The 27,446-nt window shown below is 46.2% G+C and overlaps 1 protein-coding gene across 3 annotated transcripts in view; it reads right to left on the bottom strand.

Annotated features, from left to right (window-relative positions):
- Positions 1–852: 852 nt before the first annotated feature.
- ksr1a (kinase suppressor of ras 1a) overlaps positions 853–27,446 on the bottom strand; it is a 46,796-nt gene continuing 20,202 nt past the window's right edge. Inside the window, exons 2-21 of one of the 3 annotated variants that reach the window (XM_014196742.3) lie at positions 22,401–22,541; positions 13,391–13,538; positions 12,653–13,148; positions 10,042–10,229; positions 8,549–8,618; positions 8,343–8,426; positions 8,127–8,188; positions 7,626–7,735; positions 7,336–7,498; positions 6,862–6,903; positions 6,410–6,458; positions 6,255–6,312; positions 5,862–6,131; positions 5,514–5,710; positions 5,302–5,398; positions 5,045–5,178; positions 4,796–4,927; positions 4,527–4,662; positions 3,732–3,865; positions 853–2,596 (exon numbers count right to left, since the gene is read on the bottom strand). In XM_014196742.3, coding sequence (XP_014052217.1) covers positions 2,590–2,596; positions 3,732–3,865; positions 4,527–4,662; positions 4,796–4,927; positions 5,045–5,178; positions 5,302–5,398; positions 5,514–5,710; positions 5,862–6,131; positions 6,255–6,312; positions 6,410–6,458; positions 6,862–6,903; positions 7,336–7,498; positions 7,626–7,735; positions 8,127–8,188; positions 8,343–8,426; positions 8,549–8,618; positions 10,042–10,229; positions 12,653–13,148; positions 13,391–13,538; positions 22,401–22,541 — 2,718 coding nt within the window. In that variant the 3' untranslated portion in view covers positions 853–2,589. Of the gene's footprint in view, positions 3,866–4,526; positions 4,663–4,795; positions 4,928–5,044; positions 5,179–5,301; positions 5,399–5,513; positions 5,711–5,861; positions 6,132–6,254; positions 6,313–6,409; positions 6,459–6,861; positions 6,904–7,335; positions 7,499–7,625; positions 7,736–8,126; positions 8,189–8,342; positions 8,427–8,548; positions 8,619–10,041; positions 10,230–12,652; positions 13,149–13,390; positions 13,539–22,400; positions 22,542–27,446 lie in introns of all 3 variants that reach the window. The other 2 variants (XM_014196740.3, XM_014196743.3) reach the window with 2 other exon arrangements.

The raw sequence follows: 27,446 nt of genomic DNA, 5'->3' as shown, positions 1-27,446 counted from the left end.
AGTTAGAGGTGTGCTATTTGATAGATTCCCCCGCCTCCCCTACCTCGGGGTTCCAGTGGGGAGACCTGAGGTCAACCTACCCCCACCCCCCTCGTACTTCTGAGTGGGAGACCTTCTTGCCTAGCTCACAAACTAGAATCAGGGCGCCCACTCCGACAAGGTTAATTGACCAACAGTCCCACACGGTGACATATCATTGATGTGACGTGCAAATGAGCGATAGAAAACCGATCGCGCAAATGTCACCGTTCCAATTTTTTTTGTGTGGGCGCCCCGTGCCGCCCCCGGCAAGATGCCTATACCTAAATCTGCCACTGTGTGTACTTGTATATTTAGCAGCTCTGGGCGTTAATTTGACGTGTGCAGGGCCGCTTACAGCCGTTTATTTAGCACGTTAGACCCCCTGCAAGCACATTTGCACGCGCTTATTTGATGCGGGTAGGCGTTAACTTAGTACGTGAACACGTTAACTTCGCGCCTGCACCGGCTTACTTTACACTCTTAGCATTAAAAAGATCGCGATTTGACCACGTTCTTTTTGACCCAAACGGCGTTCCATACATTTGACACCTAACATCTTTTTGGACAGCCCTGGGCCTCTTCGTCTAACGAGCCCACAAGGGATAGCTACAAACTAAAACAAAATGAAAAAGTAATTTGAATAAAATATACTACACTAGTCTCTAGATATGTTAATTCATTTAGATATTTGTTTTTAATGGCCTTACTCCCCATCATATCTTTTGAACATATGGCATGGGCACAGAGTGACCAGTGGCAGTAACTAAATATAACTGACTGTAAAAGCCCATAACATAACTGAAATACTTTATTAAATTCGGCTCAAACAAATTATGACATAACAAGCTTCATTTTATTCTTTCAAGGATGAAAACAGAAACTGTGTTCACAGAATGGTAGCCACATGCAATACAAAAATATGAATTTTTACATGACATAAAAAACATGAATTGACCCATTCAAAAAGAAATGTACAGTATTTTTACAGTATTTTGTACATGAAAAAATATAAAGATATATACATCTGTAATAGGGGAGCAGTACCTATTTCAAAATGTGATGTATTGTACATATAAAATGTTTGTACAAATATTAAAAGAGTTAATTAGCTGTACATTAAATAATGTATCTACATGTATATCTTACATACCATTGATATCATCAATACATTTACTGCAGTCTTTCACTAAATCAACCCTATATATTTCAATACAATACACTCACTTACACTCACAAACACACACAAATACAAGCACACCAACTGAAGCTGGCCATCACTAACGGAATACAGACAAGCGCGCACATGTGGTCATGTTTAAGGAGTAAATTATAGGACACCTTTGTGCCAGGTTTCTGTTCTATTTTTTGGGCGCTGTAAATTAATCTACTATACTACTTGACTTGATCTAGCTCTCCACAGCGCTCCCAGGCTGAGAGAAGGCATCCCTGCTTCTCCGTGGCTCCCTCTTATGCATTTTAATAATCAGGGCACTCGCTTCATTATCAAATACCTTCAGTCCTAAATAACCAACATGATTCCATTCCCAGTGTGTAGTGAGCTGAGAGGAAGATCACATTGCATGCTGACACCTCTTAGGCTGTGGTTTCAACATATTCATTCTTCATTTATGCAATGAGCTGTTTTCAAATGTATGGTTTCATCAGCTTCTACTCAGACAAGCAACACAGAGACATGAGTCAATTCAATCATGCTCTCGCAACTCCTGAGACCTTAGTCCTTTCAAACTTCACGGAACAAAAAAATAAACACTGAAAATGATTTCTCAAAATAGGAACCAACAACTAAAGGTAAAAGTTTGTATCTTATCATTTTTTCTCCTGTTGAAATAATGTGTACAGGTCGTGTGCAGGAGGCAGACAGAGGGCAGCACGGTGACGGTGTCGCAGCGCATGCCACTGAAAAACTGCAGAGAGTTGAAGGGTAAGAGTCAAGAGGCAGTTGGATTACATCACTCAAGCAGCCCGAAGCTTCTAGACCACAATGAGAAAAGAGGAAGGAGTGAATGCAGTGGTCCATTGAGGATAGGAGTTACAACCATTGTTTTGGTCCAGCAAGTGTCTGGGTCGCATCGTCTGGGAGCCCCCAGTAGGAAGAACCACATCACAGCAGCACAGAGAGGAGGGAGAGCAGGGCAGGCTGCAGACGGAGCAGAGCACAGCAGAGCAGCCGTCAGCCACCGGGTTCATACCAGAGCACACCGGTCAGTCTCAGAACAGACACCACAAGCCAGTTATTCACAAGCCTCAGATAGTCCAAAAAGCAACAGTAGAAAAAAAATGAAGGCAATATGTTTTGAGACGAAGGAAGGAAAGTTGAGGGGAGGTAGCGAAGCACTACCCGCGGCCTCCTCAGTCCAGCACCCTCCTCTCCCACACAACCAAACACTACAGTTTAATAGACATGGAAGATCAGGCTGTGGGTTAGTGGAAGCAGTGTCTGTGTCAGGCAGAGTCAATGCTTTGATCAATCCTAAGAGTTAAGGATTTCAGGAGCATGCAAGGCAGACCCAGGCTTTGTTTTGCATTGCTTATATTTCATAGTGACAGCTACAACCTATATTAGGAAGAGAGAAAACAGAAAGAGAGAGAACAAATGAAACATGGAGGTTAGAGACTGTTAATGAAAATATAATAACAGGTTAAAATTAAGAGAATGATTTGAGAAGAAGACCAGTGGAGTAGAAGAGACAGGTAAATACTTCAACATGAAACAAGGGCCCAGATTTCTGCACCACACGAATCTCAAATGAGCCTTCTCATCACAAAAACCTCTTTCAGGATTTACAAGCCCATGCAGTGTCTCAACAGACCATTGCAAACCCCATGCAAGCTGGTAAGCGCTTCTCTTCCCATTCAAGCTCTGGCATGCTATGCGGGCACAATTTGTTGGGGCATCAGTGGCATCATTACTGATAGTGTTGGCAAAGCACAGCTTGTTTGAAAACAAACATAAGACCAGTAGCTAGCTCCACTAGCAGAGAGTTGTTGAACTGGTAGGGGCTGTTACTGGACAAGTAGTTCATGTGTAGAGAAGACTCCACCCATGAGCCTTTGAGTGACAGACGTGCAGTATGTAGTGAATGAGGAAGTTACAGAGAGCGAGCAGGAGAGAGATGGCAGGAGATGAGTGAAGGTGGAGAGACAAATCTGGACCAGGTACTGTACACCTAACATATGAGAAGAAAGGGGTGGGGAGGTGTATGGGTACAGAGCAGGTCAGGAAAAAGTCCAGGAAAGGGAGGGACAAAACAATGCTTTTAAACAGAAAAGTGCACTCACAGTCACATCCTGGAGGAGAAAGTTTGGGAAACAGAAGATAAAACAGAAAATTCCCTTAGCGTCACATATAATGGTTCATTTCTAAATGCTTCACCACTAGAAACCACTGTCACTCATATTACAGTGGTCAACGTTTCTGTAATGGGCCATCAAGAGGGTATGTGGCTCATGACTATAAACTACTACCAAGAGTCAACTCAGTCATCCCCTGCCTAGTCCCCATCAGTGACATCAGTGGCCCTAATACCGCACAGCAATCTGGGGGTCATCCTTTACATGCCTTCAGCTGAACCCCTTTGTTTCATACACAAGTCCATTCCAGATGAGTCAGAACCCAGTCAGGGGTCAGAGTGCATGGCAGGGCGGGCAGGCATGTCCTACTCCCATACCTCCACCTCTAGGATACGTACTCTGCAGACTTCCAGAAGTGTCCAGGGTGGGACAGTCTCCGGTTGAGTTTGGGCAGCTTCTCCAGCATGTCTGCCAGTTGGGTGAAGGTGGGCCGCTCCCTCAGGTCGTAGGCCCAGCAGGCAGACAGGATTTCCTGCACAGACAGGAAGGATTAACGTCATCACTTCATGCCAACACAATGCAGAGATGTATCCTGTAGTCAGCTATAATTTCTTCTCTACTCTATCAAGGTCATCCTTTAAAAACATAGCATGAGCAAATACCCTCACTTACCCTGCTAGGATTAAGAAAGATGCAATTCCCCCCAAAAAAGTATGTGCATAGATTTCTGCATGATTCCACCACAATGTGATCTGGCACCAGAGCATGTGAGCGGAGATGAGCGGTTGGAAATCCCGCTCATGCTTTCGGGATATGTGTCTTTTCAGATTCCACAATGATTATTTAGTTGTGGACACTACATCACCACACTCCCTCTCTTGCTCTAGGTCCTCATCTTTGTAAGTCACCTTGATTTAGCACCTGTGTGTTTTATATCAGTTTCTTTATGAAAATATTTAGTTAACTACATGACAGTAGCTAAAGCAAGGGGCTATAGAAGCACACAAGTAGACTACAAATGCATGCTGGGCCGGGCATGTCCTGAGCTCCTGAAGTGAGCACTACTGGAGCGAAATTGTGGCGGGCGAGAAGGCCTACGCTCCAGCCTTTGTGAATCTCGCGCCGGGCTCCAGTCAAATTGGGCATGCTCCACTCCAGCTCCTCTCACATAAGTGCTTCCCCCCTCCACACACCGTGACCTCCTTGCCCAGGTTGATCTCTGCCAGGACCTTCTTGATGCCCTCGCCGCTCCCCACCTGCCAGATGGTAGCCTCCACAGGCTGGTTGGTGATAGGCCAGTCCCTGGCCTGGAGCTCGTACCAAATGGTGCTACAAGGGGGCAACCAGCAATATGGTCATTCCCCAGAGCCAGTTAACTGTAAAGTGAAGCGGTCTCAAAGAGAAACTATTCTGCTATTAATGATAAAGAAAAGGTACTTCGGAATCTGCTTAGAGAGCGTACCCAAAGGCGTAGACGTCTGCAGCGTTGGAGAAGGGCAGGCGGTCCTCGTTGTTTCCAGGGCTCATCCTGCGTACGATCTCTGGCGCCAAGTAACAGATCCAGCCATGTGGAAGCTTCAGCTCGTTGTCTCGCCTGTGAGTGAAAACACACGCACACACACAATAAGAAGCACTGTTAGAAGAACACAGACCCACAGAGCATCCACCAGCTGAGATGATAGCTGTAGGAACCAATATGCAGAGTCCTTACCTCCCCTCCTGAACCACTCCAGAGATCCCAAACAGGCCAAAGTCTGTAATAATCACTTTATTGGTGTCATGAAAGACGTTCTTTGACTTCAAGTCCTTGTGGACAATGCCTTTGGCATGCAGGTAGCCCATTCCCTGTGTGGATTAAAGTAAGGAAATAAGGACATACAGTAAATATATATTACACATACTGCATATGTCAACATTACCCATCCACCCGTACAAATCTGAAAGGACCGAACAGGAATAGAAGTTCACCTTTACAATTTCTTGAGCGATTTGCCTCGTCTTGTTTATATCCAGTGTGTTTTTGGTGTCCCGAACCACAGAGTATAGTGTCCTCCCTTTACAGAAACTGGAGAGAAACATTTGAATGAACAAATGGAACTGAACAAGTAAACAACAGCTATGGTGGACTGAATATACCAAAGAGATATTCATTTGGGATGTAAGTTAGCCCCTCCTCCTACCTGGTGATGATAGCGAGGTGGGGCGGAGCCATGCAGGCCCCCATGAAGAGGACCACGTTCTCGTGGCGGGTCTGTCTGTAGTTCATCACCTCCTTCTTAAACAGCTTCAGGTGGTCCTGGTTGTTCCCATCTATCTCCAGCAGCCGGATGGCCACCTCGCCATGCCAACGCCCCTTATGCACCTTGCCCCAACGGCCCTGGAGTGAAGGAGGGAGTGATTTAATGACACTTTCAGAAACACACATTCAATGGGTTGGAATAGAAAACACTGATAGTTTCATGCATATGTAGCTCGATCATTGAAAAGGTTATCTCCAGTGAAAACAGTGTGTTCTATTGCTCTCTCACCTTCCCAATGAGCTCTCCCAGGTCCAGCTGTTCGAAGGGAATGTCCCACTCCTGCAGGTAGACGCTGGTCTGGCTGGCCTTACGGGAGATGGGGCCTTTCCAGCGACCACCCCGTGAGCTGGGCAGGTCATCCAACTCATCACCATCACACTCACCGTCCGAACCCCCATTCATCCCACTCCCATCGTCATCTTCCTCATCATCCTCCTCCTCCTCTACTGGGTCTGGGTCTATCTCAGGTTCAACCTCCTCCTCCTCATCCTCTTCCTCCTGTAGGACATTCATGCATGGCCAATGTTTTTGGTTTTGGGCATGTGTCTGCACATATGTTACAGTTACTCTGCACACGCACACACACACACACACACACACACACACACACACAGTTTCTACCTCTCCGTCCTCATCCTCAGCCAGTTCAGCGTGCATGTCATCTGCTGGTTCAGTCTCACTGTTGGGACGGGTCAAACCACAGTCACAACGTCAGTGTTCTGAGTGTTGCACCATTAAAACACTATTGATAAATGAAATAGACAGGCGAGCCTTACACTGTGTCCTGGAGGGCTTCAGAGTGCAAAGTAGTGGAACTGGACACATCTGGGAGAAAATAATACAAGTATTCAGTATGCAATAAAACTATTTTTGCTCTTAAAGTCAAACTTGCATCCCTCATGTAGTTTCTTTGCCCACTTATATTGGCCCTTTGCCATAGCAATGTGTTGACAACCACCACCACCACAATATGATAGGACATGCAATTCTGAAACTCCCCAGCAGGTGGCACAGAGACCCATCTCCACATGAGATAATGCAGTCTAAATATCACACAGCACAATACATTGTTCCAAGGCATTCACAAATGCACAACTTGGTCATATAATCCACTAAACCCGTGAGTACATGCTGGAGATAGACACAGCTGACAGGGTTGGTTGTGGCTGAGGATGTGGGCAGGAGTGAGCGTCACCCAACAGTGTCTGGGACTATACCATAAACTCACCAGGGAAGATAAACTGCTGTCTGTGCTGAAAGTAGCAGGCAGCTTAGGGAAAAGAGAGGGAAGAACCAACAAGCATGGAGAGGAGAGAAGGACTCTGGGTTAGAGTAGCCATTAAAACAACCCTAGTCACACCCACCCACCCACCCACCCACCCACCGGAGTTCCTCTGTGTTAGTGGTATTAATGAAGAGAGGGAGAGAGAGGGAGGTCGACCACGGCTGCCCGGCCATTCCATTCCAAGTCAAGCATTCACTAAACAGAAAATGTGACTCAGGGAAACATTCTGTGTAATGAAGAACACAATGCAAGCACACACCTTGATAGTGGGAGAATGCTGGCTTAACTGTGTGCAGTGGACATGCTTGTGTGGTTGTTTATATATCCGTGTGTGTGTATATTCATGTGTGTGTTTGTGTGTGAGAGCGGTGATTGTGTGTATTTGTATACGTGTGTGAGTGATGGTCAGGGACCTACCTGGGAAGTGGAAGCGGTTTTCCCGGTGGCCCTTGGGCGAGGGGTTGGGGGGCGGTGTGGCACTGGGAGGGTTCTGGAAGGGAGCGGGGGAGGAGGGTGTGGAGGAGGTGGTGGAGGATGGGTTACTGCTGGAGTCCAACTGGTTCAGCACAGGAGGGTGATCCTGAGAGAAGGAGAACAAATACACACTGATCAAAGTCAATAACACACTTGTCTGTCCTAACAGCATCATGCACATGACTATCATCAAAGCTGTGATGTAATATCTAAGCAGGTGTGATTGGTTGTACCTTTTTGGTGATGGCCTTTGGTAGTGTGCCAAACTGTGGTGCATCTAATGGCCGGTCCACAGGGTTGTTGATGTCAGACGGCACAGACTCAGTCCTCCGGATTTTGGTGACTGGAAAGAAGAGATTGGGATCATAACCCTCATACTTGTTGAATCTATGTAGGCCCTTTAATATAAACTACAGATGAACATTTAGCAGGTTGACGTTTATTGGGATGAGTCTTGTCCTGGAGGTAGAACTGAGTGATTTTCTGTTAGATGTGCCAGCTGCAAAGTCAAAATTGTCTATATTGTAAAGATTTATGAAAACAAAATTGAGCTTTTTTGTTCTTAATTTAAGGTTAGAGGTAGGCATTATTGTTATCATTGCAGTTAAGGTTAGGTTTAAAATCAGATTTTATGACTTTGTGCCAGTTAGTGACCCCTCTGCAGAGCTGCCTCCAGTACATGAGTCATCCCAATAAATACTAACCTGCGAAAATGTGTGGTGTGGAAGGCTTACTTGGCAGAAAGGAGATTCTGCAGGAGGGAGATTCTTTAGTACACTTATTATGGCACTTTAACCTGCAGACAGGAAACAACCAATCAGAGAACAGCACAGAAAAACGAACCACCAAAAGAGGATGAAGTTGTATTTTACTGCATTGTACAGACACTCAACCTAACTCCAGAACATTTCAGAGAGCCTCCCCCTCCCTATCCTCCTCTCTTCACTCACCTGCAGTGTTTACACTTCACCCCAAACATCATGTTCTTCTGACACACCTGACACGTCTGGGACAGCCACGACTTGGTGGAAAACCTGCACACAGAATCATCAATTGCTTAAACCATCAATAGTGTTTTGCTATATCTACTGCAGATTGAAAGTATATTTCATATTTTCATCATGGCAGTCTGAGGCTTAAAGGTGTAGTCAGCAACCTGTGGGTGACGGCCAGGCCTATGTCTCTCCTCACTGCCTGTGGGGAGCCGCGGCGCAACCCCATGTTATCTGGAGAGAGACAGAGATGTCAAACACTAGGAGTCAAACGGAAACCTGGCAGAGGAGGATGTGTTTAAAATTGAGTATTAGCACAAAAACTGCACATGTTCTATGAAGTTTAGAGGCTAGTATCAAAACGAAATGAGTGGTACTCAGGGAAATGCTCAATTCTGGTTCTTTTCCCAAACTTCCAACATTTCCAGAAATCCTGGTTGGAAGACTCCTGGAAGTTCCCAGAATTGTTCAACCCCACCAGTATGTGCCAAAACCAATGAAAAACATTTACTGTTCATTTTACAAGTTAGAACAAATTTAAGTGAGACCTATTGACGTTGGTCGGTAGGTGAATCTCCTACACATAAATCATTCTGGAAAGATACGGACGCAAAAGCACACACACTGTCAACACACACTCACACGGTCAACAGACACACACTCACACGGTCAACAGACACACACTCAACACACACACGCTCAACATACACTCACATGCTCAACACACACACTCAACACATGCTCACACTCTCAACACACGCTCAACACACGCTCAACACACGCACACACACTCGCTCAACACACACACTCAACACACTCTCGCACTCTCAACACACACACACACACACACACGCTCAACACACACTCACACGCTCAACACACTCGCTCACACGCTCAACACACTCGCTCACACACTCGCTCAACACACACACACACACACACACACACACACACACACACACACACACACACACACACACACACACACACACACACACACACACGCACAACACACACTCACATGCTCAACACACACTCACATGCTCAACACACACACACTCAACACATGCTCACACTCTCAACACACAACACACACACAACACACTCGCTCAACACACAACACACACACTCACTCACTCGCTCAACACATACGCTCAACACACACTCACACGCTCAACACACACACACTCGCTCAACACACACACTCACACTCAACACACAACACACATGCTCAACCCACACACACACTTGCTCGCTCAACACACACTCAACACACAATCACTCACTCAGTCAGTCACTCTCAAAGACACAAATTTGTGGGAGTATTAGATTTATCTCTAAGCTGTCAAATAAAGTGGAGGAGTAATGTCATCAATACAAGCGATGGGGTCAGAGAACTCTCCCCCACATCACAGCCCCGAGATGGAACAACCCCAGCAATCTACCGACTGAAACACACACTGCCTCTGAGCCAAACTGGGACGGCTACTGTGGCCCTCCAGCCAGTTACTGGAAAATAAATAATTTCTTTACAGAGAGCACACATAGACAAAGGGTCCATTCTATCAGAGTAGTTCACCATGCATTTACCAATCTACTCAAAGGAAGATTCCTTACATATAGCCTAAGTGGGGAAAGTAGACGTGTGTGAACTCACTCTTGAGGTGGGATGAATGCTCCTCCATCAGGGTAGGGGTGCCGGGTAGGGTGTAGGGGGCGGTGGCGGGGGCAGGGGTGGAAGCCCCGGGGGTGCGGGCAGACAGGTGGGGGGAACGGGAGGGTGAGTCCTCACAGCCATTCCCATTGATCTGAACGTTGAGGAACAACTTATTCTGCTTCGCACACCTGAGGGGAAAAAATAACACACTGGGACGTCAGTACAGTGGCCCGCTGCTGCTCCCACACCCCCATCTCAACACAGTCAACACTAGATTACTCAATCACAATCCCAAATGGGCCACCATACAGATCACCAAAGACAATCATTTAATGGCTATCCTGTACCAGCCATGTTATGCAAGTGGCAGAGAGGAGAGGAGCGAGGCAGAGAGGCAGATAGGGAAGGAGGGAGACATTAACAGCAGGTCTTGGCACAGGGCACTCAGCCACAACTTCCACCACAGCAGAGCACAGGCCAAAGGGCTGAGCGTCCTCTGCCTGGCACTGGGTCAGGAATGCAGAGTGCTGATCAGGCAGCAGGCAGCCCCACTGCCTTCCTGCCTGCTCTCTCTGGGCTCTATACACAGTGGAAAAGGCCTGTGCCTCCCTATGCCCCCGGTCACACTCATCAGTGTCCTCACATGATAGGTCTGTGGTCATACGGTCTACTTCTATATAAAGTATATAGTCTATGTATGTATCATTAAGCTATATTATCAGTCCTGTTTAAATACTTCCATCTAGTCAGGTTCCATTCATTACGGCTGAGCTTTTCATCACTAATGCTACAGTGCCTTGCAACGATATTCACCCCCTTGGCATTATTTCCTACTTTGTTGCATTACCACCTGTAATTTAAATGGATTTTTATTTGGATTTCATGTAACAGACATACACAAAATAATCCAAATTGGTGAAGTGAAATTAAAAAAAGAAACTTGTTAAAAATAAATTCTAACGGAAAAGTGGTACGTCCATATGTAGTGGCCAGAAAAAAAGCCATTGCTTAAAGAAGAAAAGAAGCAAACACGTTTGGTGTTCACCAAAAGGCATGTGGAAGAGTCTCCAAACATATGGAAGAAGGTACTCTGGTTAGTTGAGACTAAAATTGAGCTTTTTGGCCGTCAAGGAAAACGCTATGTCTGGCGCAAATCCAACACCTCTCATCACCCCGAGAACACCATCTCCACAGTGAAGCATGGTGGTGGCAGCATCATGTGTGGGGATGTTTTTCATCGGCAGGGACTGGGAACTGGTCAGAATTGAAGGAATGATGGATGGCGCTAAATACAGGGAAAGTTTTGAGGGAAATCCGTTTCAGTCTTCCAGATATTTGAGACTGGGACGGAGGTTCACCTTCCAGCAGGACAATGACCCTAAGCATACTGCTAAAGCAACACTCGAGTGGTTTAAGGGGAAACATTTAAATGTTTTGGAATGGCCTAGTCAAAGCCCAGACCTCAATCCAACTGAGAATCTGTGTTATGACTTAAAGATTGCTGTACACCAGCGGAACCCATCCAACTTGAAGGAGCTGGAGCAGTTTTGCCTTGAAGAATGGGCAAAAAGCCTAGTGGCTAGATGTGCTAAGCTTATAGAGACATACCCCAAGAGACTTGCAGCTGTAATTGCTGCAAAAGGTGGCTCTACAAAGTATTGACTTTGGAGGGGTGAATAGTTATGCATGCTCAAGTTTTCTGTTTTCTTTTGTCTTATTTCTTGTTTCACGATAAAACATATTTTTCATCTTCAAAGTGGTAGGCATGTTGTGTAAATCAAATGATACAAACCCCCCCAAAATCTATTTTAATTCCAGGTTGTAAGGCAACAAAATAGGAAAAATGCCAAGGGGGGTGAATACTTTCGCAAGGCACTGTACATTTACAAATGAACAGGATATTATGGATATGTGTTAGTACTGTATGTGTATGTATGTCTGTGTGGGAAAAGTGTGTGTGTGTTTCTGTGTCTTGCCCTCTGAGAATCGTGCCTTAGAAATGACTCAATCTCAGGGAATCTGTGGGGGATTAGCTCTGGCCTTATACTGAACACATTAAGGCAGCAATGGGAAGGATGTGGTGTGTGTGTGTGTGTGTGTGTGTGTGTGTGTGTGTGTGTGTGTGTGTGTGTGTGAAAAGCCCTGTGCTTCAGTTGTAACATCATAATAAGGAAGGACAGAAGTGTGTCCCATATACAAACCGGTTCCAAGATTTTGAGCATTGTGGAAAACTGCCCAGACACTGGTCATGATGACCTCACATGCGTTGCCAAGCAAAATAATCTTTCACAAATCTCTTGTCGAGTGGGCCACTATGATTACTGTCAAATGGACTGGATCAGTTGAAATTCTGTGCCTCCAGCAACACTGTCAGACAGCATAACCCTAGGTCATGTGTGGCTCAGTTGGTAGAGCATGGTGTTTGCAACGCCAGGGTTGTGGGTTCGTTTCCCACGGGGGACCAGTACGGGGGGGGGGAGGAAATGTATGAAATGTATGCATTCACTACTGTAAGTCGCTCTGGATAAGAGCGTCTGCTAAATGACTAAAATGTAAATGTAAATAATGGACTGGAACTCTCACAAAGCATGGGGGGCAGGAAGTGACCTACTTGTTGGTGGGCGGCTCCTCGATGCGGTTCCCCAGCTGGGACTCGTGACTCTTGCTGCGGGTCAGGGTGATGTTGGGAAGGAGGTGCAGCACCTTGCGGGAGGGCGGCGGCGGGGTGCATGGGGGCTTCAGCCTGTGGCGCCTCTTGGAGGGCGGGGTGATGGGCGGGGTGGAGGTGTGGCCATAGAGTCGCCCCTGATGGGCGGCGGAGAGGGGGAAGGGGTCTGTGAAGGGGCTGTCAGCGTAAATGTACGACCCATGGGCCTCGGGACCGGGCATTGCAGACACGGAGCCGAACCTGGTTTGGGCACAGGCGGTGCAGGGGGTGGAGGGAGTGGATGGGGTGGTGGGGGGCCGAGCTAGGGGAGAGGGGCTGTGGGGGCGCATCGGACCCCCCATCCCCCCCATCAGCTGGTCGGCAGGCAGCAGCAGAGAGCCACTGTCTCGCCGGGTGGGCTCAGAGAACCAGAGTCCCCCATCCTCTCTCAGCTCCCCATCTGTAGGGGAGACACAGAACAGGGTAACAGACCACTACCACACGCCAATCAGTCTTCCAACCCTCAACCGAGTGTCTTCTGTCCTACAACATAACCTTACCCAGGGTGGCACCCTGTTGCTGCTGACGGGGCTAATAGAGCAGAAACAGCCGAGTCCAACAGTCAGTAAAACCCCACAGAGACCCCAGACTGACATGGCAGATCAGGCAGACTCTCCAGGGTACAGACAGACAGACACCCACCTGATTCAGTGGCACTCTTCAGGCAGGAGAGGGCAGCGGTGAGCCTGGCACACTCCTCTGAAGTGGAGCCCAGACTCCTCACGGTCTCCTGCACCTGAGAACCTGGCATCTGCAGCAAGGCATCCAGGGACAGTTTCACGGGCACTGCCTGGAGAGAGGAGAAGAAAGAGACAAGGTCGGGGGGGGGGGGGGGTGAGTTATTAGTACGTCCACACAGTATCCAGTCACACCTCTCCATACAGTACAACATGTGACAGAGAAACATACAAACCGTATACATCTTACACGAGTATGCTAGAATCCAACTCGCCTATGCTAGACACAAAGGTGATCATTGTTCATTCTCATAAACCAAAGCCAGCCAGCCAGCCAGCCAGCCCATATGTGTAACTCCAGTTATGTCCACAGAGCAGGACAGTCCAGGCCAGAACAAGCCAGGCCAGGCAAGGAGCAGAGACCAGTAAGTACTGACTGACTGGCCAAAGCCCCCTGGAGCCTCCCACCCAGACAAGAGGCCAGACAACAAGCTGCACGAGGAGGAAGACACAGAAACTCAATTGTGCTATTTTATTGCATTTTGTGTAACTTATTTTTTTACTTATTGTGTACATAATGTTGCTGCTACCGTCTCTTATGAGCAAAAATAACTTCTGGACATCAGAAAAGCGATTACTCACCGCGGACCGGAAGAAACTTTTTCCTTTAACAAGTCCGGCGTGTCCGACGAAAAGGATATCCTGCTTTCACTGGAACAGGCCCAGATCCATGCCTTTCGCGTTAAGAAAAGACGCCGAAAAACGGGCTGCAGATCAGGCATCCTTCTGAAAATCCGGAGGCGAGCGAGTAAACTCCCACTGCCTTCCATTCTTCTCGCTAATGTGCAATCATTGGACAATAAAATGGATGACCTACGATTAAGATTATCCTACCAACGGGACATTAAAAACTGTAACATCTTATGTTTCACCGAGACGTGGCTGAACGAAGATACGGACAACATAGAGCTAGCGGGATTTTCCATGGACCGGCAGAACAGAGACGCTACCTCTGGTAAGACGAGGGGTGGGGGTGTGTGTCTTTTTGTCAATAACAGCTGGTGCGCGATGTCTAATATTAACCTGTTGGGGCTAGGGGGCAGTATTTTCACGGCAGGATAAAAAAAACGTACCCGATTTAATCTGGTTACTAATCCTACCCAGTAACTAGAATATGCATATACTTATTCTATATGCATAGAAAACACCCTAAAGTTTCTAAAACTGTTTGAATGGTGTCTGTGAGTATAACAGAACTCATTTGGCAGGCAAAACCCTGAGACATTTTCTGACAGGAAGTGGATACCTGATGTGTTGAATTACCTTTAAGCCTATGCCATTGAAACACACAGGGGTTGATTAATGTTTTGGCACTTCCTATTGCTTCCACTAGATGTCACCAGCCTTTACAAAGTGTTTTGAGTCTTTTACTGTGAGATCTGACCGAACAAGAGCCTTGGAACGGTGATGGCCGATTAGACTCTGGCGCGCGAGTTCATGTTGGGTACCCTCGTTCCAATACGTTATAAAAGAGAATGCATTCGTCCACCTTGAATATTATTCATGTTCTGGTTAAAAAAGGCACTAATGATTTATGCTATACAACGTTTGACATGTTTGAACGAACGTAAATATATTTTTTCCCCTCGTTCATGACGAGAAGTGCGGCTGGCTTAGATCATGTGCTAACAACACGGAGCTTTTTGGACATAAATGATGAGCTTTTTTTGAACAAAACTACATTCGTTATGGACCTGGGATTCCTGGAAGTGACATCTGATGAAGAGAATCAAAGGTAATGGATTATTTACATAGTATTTTCGATTTTAGATCTCTCCAACATGGCCGTTTGTCTGTATAGCAACGCGTATTTTTCTGGGCGCAGTGCTCAGATTATTGCAAAGTGTGATTTCCCAGTAAGGTTATTTTTAAATCTGGCAAGTTGATTGCGTTCAAGAGATGTAAATCTATAATTCTTTAAATGACAATATAATATTTTACCAATGTTTTCTAATTTTAATTATTTAATTTGTGGTGCTGACTTGACTGCCGGTTATTGGAGGGAAACGATTTCCTGAACATCAACGCCATAGTAAACCGCTGTTTTTGGATATAAATATGAACTTGATAGAACTAAAAATGCATGTATTGTCTAACATAATGTCCTAGGAGTGTCATCTGATGAAGATTGTTAAAGGTTAGTGCATCATTTTAGCTGGTTTTATGGTTTTGGTGACGCCTGTCTTTGAATTGACAAAACATTACACACAGCTATTGTCAATGTACTCTCCTAACATAATCTAACTTTATGCTTTCGCCGTAAAACCTTTTTGAAATCGGACAACGTGGTTAGATTAAGGAGATGTTTATCTTTCAAAGGGTGTAAGATAGTTGTATGTTTGAAAAATTTGAATTTTGACATTTATTTGGTTTCAAATTTGCCGCTCTTGAAATGCATCTGCTGTTGATAGGGTGCACCACGGGTGGCACGCTAGCGTCCCACATAGCCCCAAGACGTTAAAGAAGTCTCGAGGTATTGCTTGCCTGAGGTAGAGTACCTTATTTATTTTAATTTTTTTACCTTTATTTAACTAGGCAAGTCAGTTAAGAACAAATTCTTATTTTCAATGATGGCCTAGGGGCCTAGGGGCAGGGGCAGAACAACAGATATGTACATTGTCAGCTTGTACCTTTCGGTTACTAGTCTAACGCTCTAACCACTACGCTACCTGCCGCCCCGCACTAGGCACCTTATAATAAGATGTAGACCGCGTAGATCTACCAAGAGCATTCTCATCTGTACTATTCGTAGCCATCTAGTTACCACCACAAAACGATGCTGGCACTAAGACCGCTCTCAACCAACTCTATAAGGCCATAAGCAAAGAAGAAAATACTCACCCAGAAGCGGCGCTCCTAGTGGCCGGGGACTTTAATGCAGGTAAACTTAAATCCGTTTTTACCTCATTTCTACCAGCATGTCACATGTGCAACCAGGGGAAAAAAATCCTAGACCACCTTTACTCCACACACAGAGATGCATACAAAGCTCTCCCCTGCCCTTCATTTGGCAAATCAGACCATAATTATATCCTCCTGATTCCGGCTTACAAGCAAAAACTAAAGCAGGAAGTACCAGTGACTCGCGCAATACGGAAGTGGTCAGATGACACGGATGCTACACTACAGGACTGTTTTGCTAGCACAGACTGGAATATGTTCCAGGATTCTTCCGATGAAATTGAGGAATACACCACCTCAGTCATCAGCTTCATCAATAAGTGCATCGATGACGTCATCCCCACAGTGACTGTACGTACATATGCCAACCAGAAGCCGTGGATTACAGGCAACATCCGCATCAAGCTAAAGGCTAGAGCTGCCGCTGTCAAGGAGCGGGAGACTAATCTGGACACTTATAACAAATCCCGCTATGCCCTCAGACGAACCATCAAACAAGCAAAGCATCAATACAGGATTAAGATTGAATCCAACAACACCGGCTCTGACGCCTGTCGGATGTGGCAGGGCTTGAAAACTATTACGGACTACAAAGGGAAACCCAGATGCGAGCTGCCAACTGACGTGAGCCTACCAGACGAGCTAAATGCATTTAATGCTCGCTTCGAGGCAAGCAACACTGAAGCATGCACCAGAGCACCAGCTGTTCTGGATGACTGTGTAATAACGCTCTCGGTAGCCGATGTGAACAAAACCTTTAAACAGGTCAACATTCACAAAGCCACTGGGCCAGACGGATTACCAGGACGTGTTTTCAAAGCATGCGCAGACCAACTGTCAAGTGTCTTCACTGACATTTTCAACCTCTCCCTGACCGAGTCTGCGATACCTTCATGTTTTAAGCAGACCACCATAGTCCCTGTGCCCAAGGAAGTGAAGGTAACCTGCCTAAATGATTACCGCCCCGTGGCACTCATGTCTGTAGCCATGAGTGCTTTGAAAGGCTGGTCATGGGTCACATCAACAGAATCCTCCCGGACACCTAGACCACTCCAATTCACATACCGCCCCAACAGATCCACAGATGACGCAATCTCAATCGCACTCCACACTGCCCTTTCTCACCTGGACAAAAGGAACACCTATGTGAGAATGCTGTTCATTGACTACAGCTCAGTGTTCAACACCATAGTGCCCACAAAGCTCATCACTAGGCTAAAGACTCTGGGACTAAACACCTCCCTCTGCAACTGGATCCTGGACTTCCTGACGGGCCGCCCCCAGGTAGTAAGAGTAGGCAACAACACGTCTGCCACGCTGATCCTTAACACTGGGCCCCTCAGGGGTGTGTACTTAGCCCCCTCCTGTATTCCCTGTTCACCTCCCTGTATTCCGCTCCTGTATTCGTGGCCAAACACGACCCCAGCACCATCATTAAGTTTGCTGACGACACAAAAGTGCTAGGCCTGATCACCGACAATGATGAGACGGCCTATAGGGAGGTGGTCAGAGAATTGGCAGTGTGGTGTCAGGACAACAACCTCTCCCTCAGTGTGAGCAAGACTAAAGGAGCTGATCGTGGACTACAGGAAAAGGCGGGCCGAACAGGCCCCCATTAACATTGACGGGACTGTAGTGGAGCGGGTCGAGAGTTACAAGTTCCTTGGTGTCTACGTCACCAACGAACTATCATGGTCCAAACATACCAAGACAGTCATGAAGAGGGTACGACAAAACCTTTTCCCCCACAGGAGACTGAAAAGATTTGGCATGGGTCCCCAGATCCTCAAAAGGTTCTACAGCTGCACCATCGAGAGCATTCTGACCGTTTGCATCACCATGGTATGGCAACTGCTCGGCATCTGACCGTAAGGCGCATTAAAGGGTAGTGTGAACGGCCCAATACATCACTGGGGTCAAGCTTCCTGCCATCCAGGACCTATATACTAGGCAGTGTCAGAGGAAAGCCCATAAAATTGTCAGAGACTTCAGTCACCCAAGTTATAGACTGTTTTCTCTCCTACCGCACAGCAAGCGGTACCGGAGCGCCAAGTCTAGGACCAAAAGGCTCCTCAACAGCTTCTACCCCTAAGCCATAAGACTGCTGAACAAATCATAAAATCGCCCCCGGACAATTTACATTGACCCGTCCCCCGTCCCCCCCCTCCCTTTTGTACACTAGCTGTTTGTTTGTTACCTGTGCATAGTCAGTTCGCCCCCACCTACATGTACAGATTGCCTCGACTGGCCTGTGCCCCCGCACACTGACTCGGTACCGGTGCCCCCTGTTTATAGCCTCCTTATTCTTATTGTGTTACTTTTATTATTACTTTTCATTTTAGTCTACTTGGTAAATATTTTCTTCTTCTTGAACTGCACTGTTGGTTAAGGGCTTGTAAGTAAGCATTTCACGGTAAAGTCTACACTTGTTGTATTCCGCGCATGTGCCAATTTTTTTATTTGATTGAACTTCTTCCACATTTTGTTACGTTACATACAGCCTTATTCTAAAAATGATTAAATAGTATTTTTTCCCCCATCAATATACACACAATACACCATAATGACACAGCAAAAACAGGTTTTTATATAAAAAAACTACTTAAATATCACATTTACATTAGTATTCAGACCTTTTACTCAGTACTTTGTTGAAGCACCTTTGGCAGCGATTACAGCCTCGAATCTTCTTGAGTATGACGCTACAAGCTTGACACACCTGTATTTGGGGAGTTTCTCCCATTCTTCTCAGCAGATCCTCTCAAGTTCTGTCCGGTTGGATGGGGAGCGTCGCTGCAAAGCTATTTTCAGGTCCGGGCTCTGGCTTGGCCACTCAAGGACATTCAGAGACTTGTCCCGAAGCCACTCCTGTGTTGTCTTGGCTGTGTGCTTAGGATCATTGTCCTGTTGGAAGGTGAACCTTCATCCCAGTCTGAGGTCCTGAGCAATCTGGAGCAGGTTTTCATCAAGGATCTCTTTGTACATTGCTCTGTTCATCTTTTTTTTTGGGGGTCTGCCTGCTCCCCGTAAAGTTCTGATGTCAGCCTGGCTAGCCCAGGACAGGTGACTCACTGGCCAGGTCTAACCCTCACCTCACAGTTCAACACAGGTGTGATCACTGAGCCAAGAGGAGAGGAACACCTTGTCCACCCCCTACTGGCCTGAAGCATATTGTGTGGATGAGAATGAACCCTTTAACCTTAGAGCTGAAACCATTGTCTCACCATCCTCAACAAGCTGAGAAGATTTTTCTGGAAATACTGTATCTAAGGCAAGAACATACTCCAGAGAGGTTCCTTTTCGAGTAACAAAAAAACATTCAGTTGCTTACAGATATGTTCGACTATCGTTCCAGGTAACATGCAACGTGTAGAAGCAGGCTCACCCAGTTGGAAGGCTTACAGGAGGGCTGTCACAAGGAGGCTTTTTGCATCACTTGCAATTAAGCCCATAAAATACAGACCTGCAAGAAGCTCTCAACCTAATATCCACAGATCGGCTGGTTATGTAATATTATGTACATAATGAATACAAAGAGACAAGCTCCCTTCTTGGCTGAGTACACCCCCAAACAGTGAGCGTGCAGGCATGCAGCACTGGTGGATTCTGGGTCAGCTGTGCCTTCATGGTTCACACCATAGAGATCCTAGTATTGTAATTCCTAATTCTATGGTTCACACTGTCAGTGAGGTGGGTCACAGCACCCAGGATGTAGCAGCAAAACTGCTTCAATGGCTGACTGATGGGAGTTGTACTGTAACAGGAACTTGTTGGATGGAAGAGGACATCATAAAGCTCCACTATAAGCACAAAAGCACGCTGGCATCCCTGGTATTTAGTAGCCTGCATTTCTGTCCTATCCTGCTTGCCGTTTGTTCACAGGGCACAGACAGACCACTGGCCAATGAGTAAAAATAGAGCAAATGATGGAGGGAGAGCATGAGAGAGAGACAACATAAGAGAGATGAGAGAGACAACGTAAGAGAGATGAGAGAGACAACGTAAGAGAGATAAGAGAGAGAGCATCAGAGAGACAACATGAGAGAGAGAGACAACGTAAGAGAGATGAGAGAGAGAGCATCAGAGAGACAACATGAGAGAGAGACTGCACATTCTGTGGATTTGATGGTGCTGTATCTGGGGTCCATCCAGAGTGTGAGGAATGTGACAGGAGACTCTCAGCTAAAACAACACTGGTAAGTGGAGAACAGAGCACCACTCTGCCATGCCCTCTCCAGGCCTGGCCCCAGCCTAGCTAGTACATAATGCCTGGGGAGGCATGCAGATACAGTAAAGCAGCAGCCAACAGTGGTGTGGTTGAGAGCGAGAGAGAGAGAGAGAGAGAGAGAGAGAGAGAGAGAGAGAGAGAGGAGATGTGTGTGAGAGAGAGAGAGAGAGGGGAGGACAGAGAGAGGGGGAGAGGGGGAGGACAGAGAGAGAGGGGAGAGGGGGAGGACAGAGGGGGAGGACAGAGGACAGAGAGAGAGGGGAGAGGGGGAGGACAGAGGGGGAGGACAGAGAGAGAGGACAGAGAGGGAGGACAGAGAGAGAGAGGACAGAGAGAGAGGACAGAGAGAGAGAGGACACAGAGAGAGAGAGGACAGAGAGAGAGAGAGAGAGAGAGAGAGAGAGAGAGAGAGAGAGAGAGAGAGGACAGAGAGAGGAGAGAGAGAGGACAGAGAGAGAGGACAGAGAGAGGACAGAGAGAGAGGACAGAGAGAGAGGACAGAGAGAGAGAAGTTAGGGGGAGGAGTTAGGGGGAGGAGTTAGGGGGAGGAGATGTGTGTGAGAGAGAGAGAGAGGACAGAGAGAGGGGGGAGAGAGAGAGGACAGAGAGAGAGGACAGAGAGACAGGACAGAGAGACAGAGAGAGAGGACAGAGAGAGAGAGAGAGAGAGAGAGAGAGGACAGAGAGAGAGAGAGGACAGAGAGAGAGAGAGAGGACAGAGAGAGAGGACAGAGAGAGAGGACAGAGAGAGAGGACAGAGAGAGAGAGGACAGAGAGAGAGAGAGAGAGGACAGAGAGAGAGAGAGGGGAGGACAGAGAGAGGGGGGAGAGGGGGGAGAGGGGGAGGACAGAGAGAGAGGACAGAAGGACAGAGAGACAGAGAGAGAGGACAGAGAGACAGAGAGAGAGACAGGACAGAGAGACAGAGAGAGAGAGAGGACAGAGAGAGAGAGGACAGAGAGAGAGAGAGAGAGAGAGGACAGAGAGAGGACAGAGAGAGACAGAGAGAGGACAGAGAGAGAGAGGACAGAGAGAGAGAGAGAGAGAGAGGACAGAGAGAGAGAGAGAGAGGACAGAGAGAGAGAGAGAGAGAGAGAGGACAGAGAGAGAGAGGACAGAGAGAGAGAACAGAGAGAGAGAGAGAGAGAGAGAGAGAGAGAGAGAGAGAGAGAGAGAGAGAGGAGATGATGTTGCATGTCCTGTTAAAACTAACACAGCTCAAAAACCACATGAAATCTGGGAATAATTAGTACATCACTGGTTAGAGGACACTTGTAGAAGACAGCTAGACTTTTTTTGTTAATCGTCCATTGATATCCCGCAGAAATTAACTGTACAGGGGGCAAATGTTTGAGGTGTAGCGCTGTTTAAACTAACACTATTCAAAGGTCACACGGAAATATGGAACAACCTACACATGGTTGGTTAGATGAAAACTTATTGAAGGCTTATAGCTATATTTTGGAATGGCGGCTGTTGATTTCAGGAGGCTGCCATCACGGAAAAGGGAGAAAAAAAAACACTTTCTGTTAGTTAACTTCAACGAATCACGACCCGCCATAGGATATCAACAGTGACACCGGTTGGCTGCTATTTAAATTATCCGTGCCATTTGAGAAAGAAAATAATAGCTATATTCTAAGTACACATACTGTCCACATCATGGAAAGTTGCATAAATATAATAAAAAAATTTAATATCTTCATTTAAGATGATAGTAAATTAAGCAAACTCTGATTTTTTTTTGTAATCGCATACTTTTCACGCATACACTTCTAGAACTTACCTCAATGAGCTCAGGTCTCAGGTTGATGGTGCGCAGCCAGTCCCCCAGCCGTGGGTAACTGTCTAAGGCCTGAGGCCTCTCTGTCTCTGGCACTTTCTGCTTACACTGCAGCTGCTTACAGATGTACTTCATCAGCTTTACCTGCAGGGGGAAACAGAGAGGGCCACACAACAGATAAGGGAGGGGCAGGTTAGTGAGAAGAGAGGAGATGAGCCTGGATAAGCTAGCTGGGAGCAGGCCAGAGCTGGGGCCTGTAGGATATCTACTACTCTTCCCTGAGTTGTTATCAACTGTGTAGTTTAGCGTGACAGGAAAATATAGGTGAATTGAAAAGACCCATGAGCCTAATGGACAGTCGAACATAACTACAGCAATTATGGCCTGCACAATTTGTATGTGCACTCGTTCTTTGCAGAAATAGTACATAGAAAACATGAAATACCAGGGATACATTAATTAGACATTTTAATCAGACTCTGATTATATGTTGCTGAATTCTTCTCTGTGCGTCATACTTCCATTAAAAAAATGTCCTTGCACATGCAAATCATTTAACAACTGATTAACTAAACAGAAAACCTACAATAGACACTATATTCACTGGTAAATGAAAGCCAGAATAAGACAGCCACTGACAATGCCAAGCCATGTTTACAGTATGTCTATGCTGGAGATTTAGCAGATCCAAAGCCCCTTATCAAATATTGGACAAGGCCCAAAAAAATAAAATCCTATAAAACAAACATGGCTGCCCAAGAGACAATGAGGGAGCATGCTTAGGGCTGTTACGGTGATCGTATTACCGCCACACCGGCGGCCACGAGTCATGACGGCAGTCAAATTCCATCTGACCGTTTAGTCACGGTAACTTGGCTTCTCCAAGCTCTGATGCTGCTGCTGGTCATTAGTAGCCTACCAAACTTGCTAACTGCCTGGTACTCAGGACTCTATTCTCATTCTAAATCACTCTGACATCAATGCAAATGTAATCGAAAATCTAATCAAACACTTCATGAGGGCCCATGAGCTCGTGCTTTGCAACATTTCTATAGGCTATGCAATTGTATGAGAAAAGAGAGTTGATGGCCTCTATTAAAAGGAGGATGTTCCCATTAGCTTTTCACAGGAAAAGCGTCCTCCATTCGCTATTTAAGTGCATAGATGACATGTATTTTTCCCCCCTGCCCCTGTTTTGAGACAGGTGCATGATAATGGTCCATTCTAAATCAAAACACATTTGACACATATTATTTAGTATATGTAAAGACAAGATTAAATCAAGAATATGTAATTGGGCTCCCGAGTGGCGCAGCGGTCTAAGGCACTGCATCTCAGTACTAGAGGCATCACTACAGACCCTGGTATCACATCCGGCCATGCTTGGGAGTCCCATAGGGCGGCACACAATTGGCCCAGTGTCGTCCGGATTAGGGTTTGGCCGGAGTAGGCTGTCATTGTAAATAAGAATTTGTTCTTAACTGACTAGTTAAAATAGTTAAATAAAAAGGTACAAAAAAAGAACAAAAAAATTGTAATCTGATGGGTGACAATATTAGCCTATCACTTGTGAATGATACTTGGTAGTAGTTACTGTCTCGCTGCAACTCTCGTATGGACTCGGGAGAGGCGAAGGTCGAGAGCCATGCGTCCTCCGAAACACAACCCAACCAAGCTGCAGTGCTTCTTGACACAGCGCACATTCAACCCGGATGCCAGCCGCACCAATGTGTCAGAGGAAACACCGTACACCTAGCGACCGTGTCAGCGTGCACTGCACCCGGCCCGCCACAGGAGTCGCTAGTGCGCGATTAGACAAGGATATCCCTGCCGGCCAAACCCTCCCTAACCCGAACGACGCTGGGCCAATTGTGCGTCACCCCATGAACCTCCCGGTCGCGGCGGGCAGAGCCTGTGCTCGAACCCAGAATCTCTGGTGGCACAGCTAGCACTGCGGGTGTAGAGCATAACTGGTATACATAAGCAACGCGTGAGTTTCAAGTTTGGGGAAGATAATTTTCACCATAAAAATGCATCTTTATAAGAAAAGCATTATATGCATAATCTCATTTGCAGTCACTTTTGAGAATGGCGTTTTCCCACTAATTGATAGCATTTTGGAACATTCGTGTGCGCATTGCTGCACTTATGTGAAGAAATAGCCTGATAGTTAATCAACATTTTAAGCTAGAAGTTCTGATCTGTTGTATCAGCCTAATTGCTTAAAGAATATTTTTTGATGCTAGCGGTTGTATTAATTTGAGCTCTATCGCATTCCACAATCTCCTTGACTATGTTTGGAATATTTATTTCTTGCACAGAATAGGTCAACTTTTGTACTATGGGGGATAGTAAATTGACATAGGCTAGTGCTTTTGCTGTTCGTTAGTCCTGCTCATTTTGTTGGCTGACTTAAGTAAATGTGGACAGTTCTTCCAACATCTTCAATATGCGCCTCGGAATTGGATAAGGATGCGAGCAGTTGCGTCCCTGATGTGTCTGTCTTCACTTGTAACCTGTGAGAAGGAGCCGATCACGAGACGGGCATTGGCTAATAAGAATTGAGCTATCTGGGAGTGCCATGTGAGTGAGAGGTGCTTAAGAGCACGCAGAAGGGAATTACAATTATTATATTCAGCCCAAGGGCACGACGGTCACTGGCCGCAAAAGGCATGGATTTCTTTAGGGGTCATTACAGCATAACAAAGGGGATGCCGCCGGGAAATTCGAGGCATTATCAAGTGCTTGTCAAATTATGAATGAGAGACTGATGATGTGTGCAGCCTGCACAAAAAAAACAAAGTTTTACTTTTTCAAATCATCATTAGAGTCGCACCATGCAGCCTTAGAAGTTATTAAAAATCTAAACATTTAGCCCAACGTTTGTATCACAACTAAAGTTGAAAGCTCAACACAGTGGAGCCGTATGTGCGCACTCCCTCAAATTGTTTGGAAAAAATATACTTTCGATCGATTTTATTCAGCTATGTTCAATTGCATTCTTCCTACTATAAAATAATGCCATGGAATTCTAAGCAAATCTTGTCTGCTAAATGAACTAGTGTAGCCCACAGCCATATGGCATAGCCAGATCAGGGCCTAACATAAGGACAACTCAGAGTATGCTACTCTGTTCTTCTGAAATAGACTGCATTGTCTTCATATCATGTTTCTTTAGAACTGTCGAAAATAAATAATGGATTTATTGTGAAGGTGTAGGCTACATGGATTTATTGTGAAGGTGTAGGCAACATGGATTTATTGTGATGGTGTAGGCAACATGGATTTATTGTGATGGTGTAGGCAACATGGATTTATTGTGATGGTGTAGGCAACATGAATTTATTGTGATGGTGTAGGCAACATGAATTTATTGTGATGGTGTAGGCTACATGGATTTATTGTGATGGTGTAGGCAACATGGATTTATTGTGATGGTGTAGGCAACATGGATTTATTGTGATGGTGTAGGCAACATGGATTTATTGTGATGGTGTAGGCAACATGGATTTATTGTGATGGTGTAGGCTACATGGATTTATTGTGATGGTGTAGGCAACATGGATTTATTGTGATGGTGTAGGCAACATGGATTTATTGTGATGGTGTAGGCTACATGGATTTATTGTGATGGTGTAGGCAACATGGATTTATTAGACTTTTTAAACTGTAGATGTTCCAAAAGGTCAGCATCAGTGGCTTGTAGGTTATGTGTGGAAGCCAGGAGATATGCTAAACGTGTTTATGTTAATTAACGGTGAATTACTGTGAGACCGGCAGTTATTTGCTTGACAAATCACCGGCTGACAAAATGCCATGACCGCCACAGCCCTAAGCGGGCTTTACGGTCTTTGATGTTTGGACTGTGGTAGAACACTGGGGAGATTAAGCAGTTTCAGACACATGTATGCACTCCCACACGCACACACAATCCTTCTCCCATAATGTGAGGCCAATCTGAAACATTAATTATTCCAATCACGCAGACACATATTTATTAATTCTACAACGTGGCGTTTCTCCTCCATATATGTTCTCACACAGGCAGGCAGATATCTGACTGGATTTTATTTCACCCTCCCTCTCTCCTTTTTTTGCTTCGCCTCCAGCAAGCAGGGCTGTCAAATAGATATAAATAGCTGTTATTATATGGAAGGGAACAGCGAGCTGGCCTTCTCATGAGGGTGTCTGCACCGCTGGCATGGCAACCAAGTGTCATTGGAACATTGCAGCCACTGAACGCAGGGGCATAGTGACATCACAGTCCTGGAAGACGCAAAGTTCACAGCGAGGCTAGCAGACAGCCTCACAGCCATCACTGGACTGGCCCCCGACTAAACATACCTCCCCCTCAGTGACCATGTATCAACATGTCAGCCCATGACCTTTTGTTTTTCTAGGTGCAAACCCAGGTATCACATTGTTCTTTCATCTGTCAAGACCGTGGGATCCATTGTTATCTATTAAAAGACGTCATAGGCTGTTCACATAATAAACAAAACAGTGAGGATGCTTACATTGCAGAATATGTGAAAGCACTCCACCATGATCGTCTACAAACAAACAGAGCGCTGGCTACCACATTCATTTTCCAGCTCTGCAGAGAGGCTGGACACAGAGAGAGACAAGCTGGACACAGAGAGAGAGAGGCTGGACACAGAGAGAGACAGGCTGGACACAGAGAGAGAGACAGGCTGGACACAGAGAGAGAGACAGGCTGGACACAGAGAGAGAGACAGGCTGGACACAGAGAGAGAGACAGGCTGGACTAGGAGAGAGACAGGCTGGACAGAGGGAGAGACAGGCTGGACACAGGGAGAGACAGGCTGGACACAGAGAGAGACAGGCTGGACACAGAGAGAGACAGGCTGGACACAGAGAGAGACAGGCTGGACACAGAGAGAGACAGGCTGGACAGAGAGAGAGAGACAGGCTGGACAGAGAGAGAGAGACAGGCTGGACAGAGAGAGAGAGACAGGCTGGACAGAGAGAGAGAGACAGGCTGGACAGAGAGAGAGAGACAGGCTGGACGAGAGAGAGAGACAGGCT

The sequence above is a fragment of the Salmo salar genome, chromosome 04 (assembly GCF_965601325.2).
Source record: "Salmo salar chromosome 04, fSalSal1, whole genome shotgun sequence".
Classification (NCBI taxonomy): domain Eukaryota; kingdom Metazoa; phylum Chordata; class Actinopteri; order Salmoniformes; family Salmonidae; genus Salmo; species Salmo salar.
The sequence above is the reverse complement of the archived record's forward strand: the minus strand, read 5'-3'. Positions and strand labels throughout refer to the sequence as shown.